The sequence below is a fragment of the Monoraphidium neglectum genome (assembly GCF_000611645.1).
Source record: "Monoraphidium neglectum strain SAG 48.87 unplaced genomic scaffold scaffold00731, whole genome shotgun sequence".
Taxonomy (NCBI): domain Eukaryota; kingdom Viridiplantae; phylum Chlorophyta; class Chlorophyceae; order Sphaeropleales; family Selenastraceae; genus Monoraphidium; species Monoraphidium neglectum.
Genome location: NW_014012897.1, coordinates 1 through 1,900, shown reverse-complemented (window position 1 = coordinate 1,900; position 1,900 = coordinate 1). Strand labels below are relative to the sequence as shown.

Sequence of the window (1,900 nt, the reverse complement as noted above, 5' to 3'; positions counted from 1 at the left end):
GGGGCGGGGTGCCTGGCCGGCGGGGTAGCGCACCGCCTCAAAAAACGGGTTGGTGCCGGTGGCGTCGTCTATGTTCGCCAGGATGACGGCTACGATTATGGACTTAAGGGCCTTGAAGACCTGTATGATTTTGGGTGTGTGGTTGGTTGTGGCGATCCAATGATGCGGGAAGGGCTCGGCTCGGGCGTGTGGGCGAGGTGAGGCGGGCGGTGCTGTGAGTGCATGTGGGCCGCTGCGTCACAACAGCTTCTTCCAAGTGCTGCCGCTGCCATTCGGCATCAATTGGAAAGGTACGTTATATGGGGGCATTCGACTGGCATGTTTGACTGAGGCGTTTGACCGTGCCTGTTGTGCACAAGCGCTCATTTCACGGCCCGAACCAGGAAGCCGCCCTCGGCTGGTCCCTGCACAGTGGGCCGCGCCACCCACCGCCTTGAGGCTGCCGAGCCACGAGTGGCGCCACGACAGCAGAGTGGCCTGCCGGGCGGCGACGCACATTTGTGGGAAGGGGAGCGGGAGGAAGGGGAACCGCGGCGACAGGCAGTGGCGGCCGGCCAGTAGAAGCGTTATCAGGCGCCAGTTGAGCAGCCGCAGGACCCTTTTAGTGGTGGGTTCGTTGTGAGGGCGCGTGGAGAGGGGATAGGGGATGAGACGAGGAAGCAGAGGCGAAGCGGCCGCCTGCGCTCGCAAATACTAGTTCAACGCAACGGTTTGAGGGATTGCTGCAGTGGCCCCCTCTCCCTCCCATTGACCCTGGCGTTGCCCACAACCCAAGCCGGGTCAACTGCCAGCTGCTTTTGCTCACAGCAGCAACGCCAGCCGATTAACTCCCATCAGCTTTTGGTCAATTGCCTTGAGCGCCTGAGGAGCAACGGGGCAGGGGACGGGGGCGCAGACGGGCGGGGAAGGGCGGTTGGCCGACGACAGGCTAAGCATGGTCCCTACAGCACGCCACGCGCGCAGGTCAAGATTGCACATACCCAAAGCAAAAGGGAGGGGTGGAAAATTAATTCTCTGACAGAGGATGCACTGATGTAGGCAGACCAACGGCTGCTGGGCATCATTTCCAGGCCGCTGAATGCCAAACGACGAGGAACACATCAAACGTGCGCTTCGGGGCTCGAGCCTCATCAGTCGATCCGGCACACCTGCTCTGGCACCGTCGGCAGAGCCCCTCCCGACAGCGAATAGAAGCGCTCCATTGCCGCGTCGGCCCCCGGCGGCGCGGGCTGCGACGGCCACAGCGCCTCGGCGAGCGCTTTGAGCACACGCAGCTGGCCCCGGGCGCCCGAACCACCCGCTGTGCCCGCATCAGCACCCATTCCTGCAACGGCCTTGCAAGCTAGATGGAGGCCACCTCGGAATGGTTTGCGCGTCGCGCGTGGTATGCTTGCGGTACTTTGTCACACCAAACGCTTGGCGCGGACCAAGTGACGTTCCCGGTCACGTCGCGATCTTATCACATACATGCGGCGTGCATCCTCCTAAAATCATTGTGGCAAGTGCCCAAAATTTTTTCAAATGTCGTAGATCCTACTAATCTCGTTGATCTCAGCTAGTGTGTGCCGCTCGAGCCCCGCTCTGGCCCCCCTCCGTGCTGGATTGTAATCTTGATACTCATATTGATCACAGGCTCCAGCCATTCTGCCTTCCGCTGTGGACAGTGAGGAGCGGCTGGAGGGAAGCGTGGCGCTCAGCACACCCCACCGGCGTGGTGGCGCTCATGCTGCGACGCTGTAGCGCCTGAATGGATCCGTTTTCAATTTGGCGGGAAGCATCAACGTTCCAGAGGCAGAAAATTGTTGCCAGCACCATAATCGTCATCTGGGCCGGAGTCCTGGTGGTGGGTTTGGCCCGCGGTACTGTGCCTGGGCCCTGGACGGATGCACGGCGCAAACAC

At 61.5% G+C, this 1,900-nt stretch overlaps 1 protein-coding gene across 1 annotated transcript in view; it reads right to left on the bottom strand.

Annotated features, from left to right (window-relative positions):
- Positions 1 to 1,322, bottom strand: part of MNEG_5037 (hypothetical protein) — a gene marked incomplete at both ends in the record, with an annotated part of 5,913 nt that extends 4,591 nt beyond the window's left edge. Inside the window, 3 exons of the mRNA XM_014046485.1 lie at positions 34 to 120; positions 430 to 477; positions 1,149 to 1,322. Of these exons, the coding sequence (XP_013901939.1) occupies positions 34 to 120; positions 430 to 477; positions 1,149 to 1,322 (309 nt within the window). The remainder of the gene's footprint in view (positions 1 to 33; positions 121 to 429; positions 478 to 1,148) is intronic.
- Between the last annotated feature and the right edge of the window lie 578 nt (positions 1,323 to 1,900).